This window comes from Leucoraja erinacea, unplaced genomic scaffold (genome assembly GCF_028641065.1).
Source record: "Leucoraja erinacea ecotype New England unplaced genomic scaffold, Leri_hhj_1 Leri_98S, whole genome shotgun sequence".
Classification (NCBI taxonomy): Eukaryota; Metazoa; Chordata; class Chondrichthyes; order Rajiformes; family Rajidae; genus Leucoraja; species Leucoraja erinaceus.
This window is the reverse complement of record NW_026576938.1, coordinates 1-5006: the sequence shown is the minus strand read 5'-3', so window position 1 is coordinate 5006 and position 5006 is coordinate 1. Positions and strand designations below refer to the sequence as shown.

The following is a 5006-nucleotide window of genomic DNA, read 5'->3' as shown; positions in this document are numbered from 1 at the left end:
GGCGATTCGATCGCCACGACCGCGGGAGATAAGGAGGAAGAAGGTAAATGTTATTCATCTTCCATCGCAGTGAGGAGTGCGAGGTCACCGAAAGAAAGGTAGATACTGCCTGCACTGGTGGGGATTCAGAGGGAGTGCTGTGAGCGCGGTGGTGTCGGTGTTTACGGGGACGTCGCGCCACGGGGGCGTCCTGGAGTCTGGTGCGGGGGCAGAGGCTTTGTGACTGTTCGGGCGGACAGGGACTGCAGAGAGAACTAAGCGGTTGGTGAATCACTGGCCACATCGCGGTGAATGCGTGTTTGTCCCGGACATTGGACTGATGGCTGTGGGTCTACGCGCGTGTTGTGTGCCTAAGGATTCTCACACAACGCTGACGTGGCTGTTTATGTTTTATTTTTTTATGTCATTTTGTTTTTGTTGTCTGTATGATAAATCAAATTCCATTGTAGCTGAGGGAACAGGTGACAATGAAGGACCAGTGAACAATCTGGGAGAGAGTTGAGGGAGGGGTCTGGCGGCGAAAGAAACAAGGAATAATCCACTTATCCTGCAGAGAGACAGGCAGCGCCTGAGCACAACGGGCTCCCACCTGCAACTGGGAATTCGGTTTGAACCCATTCTTCCAAAGATCCGTTCCGAATAAAACGAATCTGTTGCGTGGAGAGCAAATGCTGCAAACACGCTATCGGAATCGACGGACTTTAGGACCCGGGGGAGCCCGGAGCTCAGGACCCGCCGCCCGCGGCTGCTGCTGAACCCGCGGGAAGGGAGATTGATTCAATCTTTATATTTTCACAAATATAATTTCTGTTCCGTTGCCGGACGCGGTTAATGCGTTAAAATGAACGGATCGACAGACAGACAGTTCTGATTTCAGTTGCTGTTTATTTCACTCTTCCCACATTTACATTCCCCCGGTTTTATTTCCGCGCTCACTGGGGTTTGTTTCACGACGCGGAATTTGGGGATTAAATGGGAGCCGTTCGTTCAGCGCCGACCTGTTGTCCACCGGGTTTCTGCCCCACAGCCCCTGAGCCCCGCTCCTGACGCCGGTCCCGGGACCCTACCCTTTTACATACCCGGAGCGGAACCGGAGCAGATTCTGAGCCAATGGTTTTCATCCCAAATACCGTACAAAGGATAAAGTTTCTCCGTGAATTTATTCCCAGTGAAGGTGTGGAGATGGGACTTGGTGTCCGCGTCGTAAAATGAAACTGTCCCGGACTCGTAACTGAGATAGACTCCCACCCTCCCGGGGATGGGACGGGCGGGGAGACGGGATGGAGGGGAGGAGAATGCATCAAACTCGTCACCCAGCCGCATGATGCTCCAGACTCCAGTCTCCGGGGTCGGTGTGACATCTCTCTTCCTCTCCACAGACTCTGCGGCGACCCCCAGCCTCCAGTCCCGACTCCCCGCCACCTCCACCTCCCAGTAATGTCTCCCCGATGTGAATCCCTCCGATCCCAACACACGCGGATTGACTGTAAACCTCTTCCCGGTGTCAGGGAGACTCCTGACGGTCCGGGTCCATCTCACCCTCTTCCGATCCTCAGACACCTCGAGCCGCACATGCGCTGTTTCCACATCCATGGTGACGGAGACTGGGGGGAGAAGCAGAGAATCAGAGAGTCCCCGGGGGTCGGGGGGAGACTCGGGCAGCGCGGCCCCGGGACCGGGGGAGAAGCCGCTGGTCCTCAGGCACCGGCGGGAGAACAACTGACGCCTTGCCCGGGGTTTCTCCCCCTTGCTGGTTGTGGTGGGAAATGGTGGTGGGGCGGGGTGGGGGCGTGGGGTGGAGATTGTAGGAAGAGGAGATTGATGAGAGTGGTGATTAGAGGTGGTTAAAGAGGAGGTAGAGATGTGGTGGAGTCGCCTTGTTCATACTGAACGAGTGTGGACATGAGGGGCCAGGTGACGTGCTCCTGTTTTCTTGAGAGGCGGTGAGACAGAGGGAGGGGTGCGGCTGTCAGTTGTGTTCAGGGATCTCCCATCTCCAGCTGCCTGTGTGAAAGTGAATCTTCCCGGCAGCTGCGTTTGCTACTGGAATAAAACGACAATTCCCCCTCAGCCCATAATTCCACACAAGCTCTGCATCTACACGTTACTCACACGTGTCTGATAAATGAGGAAAAAATAATCTATGTCAGTTTTATTTAACAGAATGAATTACAGATGCAAGTTTACTAAAGAGAGAGAATGTGCTGAAGTAATTAATAGAGACTGGGTCAGCATCTTTGCAAAACATGGATAGGTTTTGTTTCAAAGATAGACACAAAATGCTGGAGTAACTCAGCGGGACAGGCAGCATCTATGGAGAGAAGGAATGGGTGGCGTTTCGGGTCGAGACCGAAGTTAGGGGAGAGGGAGACACCGAGATAAGGAAGTACAAGGTGTGAAAACGTTATTAAGGGGATGGGGATCAAGGAAAATGTAGCATAGATCAATGTTGGCTGGGAGAAGGTAACAACGAAGCAAACAGAGATAAAATGTAATCGGAGACAGTCAAACTGGTTGGAGAACTGTGAATGGGGAGGGATATAGAGTGAGTGAAAGGAAGGGTTACTTGAATTTAGAGAAGTTAATAGTCATACCTCTGGGTTGTAAGCAAATGAAATATGAGCTAATGTTCCTCCAATTTGCGCTTTGCCTCACACTGACAATGGATGAGGCCCAGGACAGAAATGTCAATGTGGGAATGGGAGGGAGAGTTAAAGTGTTTAGCAACCGGGAGATCTGGTATATTTAGGCAGACAGAGCGGAGGTGTTCCGTGAAGTGTTCGCCAAGCCTGCACTTGGTCTCGCCATATAGACAATAGACAACTGGTGCAGGAGTAGGCCATTTGGCCTTTCGATCCAGCACCGCCATTCAATCTGATAATGGCTGATCATCCACAATCAGTACCCCACAATATACAGGAGTCCACACCTGATGCAGTGGATACAGTAGATGAGGTGGAGGAGGTGCAAATGAACCTCGGCCTCACCTGAAACGACTGTCGTGGTCTTTGGACGAAGTCGGAGGGAGGAGGTATAGGGACAGGTGTTGCATCACCTGCGGTTGTAGAGGGGAATAGCTGGGAGGGAGAGACGGTGGTTTGGGTGGGAAGGGACGAGTGAAACAGGAAGTTGCAGAGGGAACAGTCTGCGGAAAGCGGAAAGGGGTGAGGATGAGAAGTTGTGCCTAGTGGTGGGATTCTATCTCCACCCAACACAAGTGAGCGGCGGATACCAGCGAGAGGATTGTTTTGATAGGCCAATTGTTGGATGAATGTCAGGGATGAAAGGACAAACGGTGTGAGATAAGGATGGAAGGGGGTGTGACTCGTGAAGCCCGAGGTAGAGATGTCCATGAGGTGGAGGATGTGGTGGAGGATGCGGTGGAGGATGTGGTGGAGGATGTGGTGGAGGGGAGAAATGGATACGAGTGCAGGTGAGGTACAGGGAAATTACGGTGGGGGGGGGGGGGGGGGGGGCAAGAAGCTGCAGGAGAATGGGGTGGGGGATGGAGGAAGAAGGTGTGCGTGTGTGTGTGTGTGTGTGTGGGGGGGGGGGGGGGGGGGGGGTTATGTTAGTTTAAAAAAAACCAGATAATTCAATATTTTTACCGTAAGGTGAAAAGCTACACCGCTTAATGGCATCAGATATTTCTGTTATCATTGTGCTCAACACAAAGGGGCGATAGAACGTTTCAAAGGCCGGGGCAGCGTCTGTCACTGACAACGATTCAGTATCAACACTTGCACTGCAAACAGTAAACACATGGTGATACATTGAGCATGTCATTGGTGTTACATTACACATCCACACAGAGTTTCAGTCAAGAGCATGTCCTACCTGCTCTCCCGACCAGCTTCATCCTGAAATAAATAAAACACAAAGCTCAATTCATTGAGATACAAGAAATGCAAAATGCCATCTTATATAAAACACAAAGTGCTGGAACACGGCGTAGCAGGCAGCGTTTCACGAGGATGTGGATTGGTGACGCTTCGGTTCGGCCCCCTCCTGTACATCATCGAGACCAAGCGTAGACTAAGTGACCCAGATCTGCGGAACATCCCGGTTACTAAACATTCCAACTCCACTTCTCATTTCCATATGGTTCTTCCAGTCCTGGGCCTCCTCCATTGACAGAGTGAGGTCACACGCTAAATGGAGGATCAGCACCTCATATTCCGCTCGGGTAGTTTACAACACAGCAGAATGAACATTGACATCTCCAATGTTAGGTTACACCATCTCTCTCCCCATTACCCCATTTCTTCCATGTGCCCAGCTTAATGAGCTTCCACTTTTCACACTAACCCACTCTCTTCCCCATTCCCCCAGATCCCTTACTCCTCTAATCCTCCATCTGTCTTAACATATATCTCCTCTTTTCTTACCTGACCCCCTTTCTACACTTGTCATCTCTAGCCGATGTCCACACAACTGCCAGGCAAACGGCCCTCATCTGTATTCTTTGCCTGTCATGAGGCTTTGTCAAACTCCATCGCTTTTCCAGCTCCCCACCCCTCACAACAACAATCTGAAGAAGGTTCCCGACCCGAAACGTCACCCATCCAAATCCCCCACAGATGTTGCCGAACCCGCAGAGTTGCTCCAACACTTGATTTTGTTCCTGAATTTATTGGGACTGATGGTTCACATCACAACAGAAACCATTCCATAGAACTTTAGGAGCTGCTGAAAGTTCACATTTCCCAACTCTGACCCCAGCTGACACAGCTTGAGGGTATTTCACGAATGGACAAAGAACCAAGAATGTGCAAGGAGTGTTAGTGAAAAATCTGCCATTGATCTGAGGATCAAACTTACAGGAAAGACTACACACTTCGTGAGTTTCTTTGGCTAATTAAAGGAAAATTAACGGAATTTAATATTATCTTGATTAATACGGGTGTCAGGGGTATGGGGAGAAGGCAGGAGAATGGGGTTAGGGCAGGTAGATCAGTCACGGTTGAATGGCGGAGTAGACTTGATGGGCTAATTCTGTTCCTATC

General features: G+C 50.8%; 1 protein-coding gene across 1 annotated transcript; it reads right to left on the bottom strand.

The window, feature by feature from the left end:
* Positions 1 to 865: 865 nt before the first annotated feature.
* On the bottom strand, positions 866 to 4278 carry LOC129695218 (E3 ubiquitin-protein ligase TRIM39-like). Its single transcript, XM_055631993.1, has 3 exons — positions 3838 to 4278; positions 3609 to 3745; positions 866 to 1604 (listed from the first exon to the last, which is right to left on the bottom strand). The coding sequence occupies exons 2-3, from the start codon at positions 3658 to 3660 to the stop codon at positions 1072 to 1074; spliced, it is 585 nt and encodes a 194-aa protein (XP_055487968.1). The 5' UTR covers positions 3661 to 3745; positions 3838 to 4278; the 3' UTR covers positions 866 to 1071.
* Between the last annotated feature and the right edge of the window lie 728 nt (positions 4279 to 5006).

What these genes read in the sequence shown, in the direction of transcription:
- LOC129695218 (XM_055631993.1), bottom strand. Translation starts at nt 3,660, where the DNA reads ATGATAACAGAAATATCTGATGCCATTAAGCGGTGTAGCTTTTCACCT. An exon ending in GTGTAGCTTTTCACCTTACG is followed by an intron (nt 1,605 to 3,608) that starts GTAAAAATATTG and finishes TTCTCCCCCCAG; the next exon opens with TCTCCGTCACCATGGATGTG.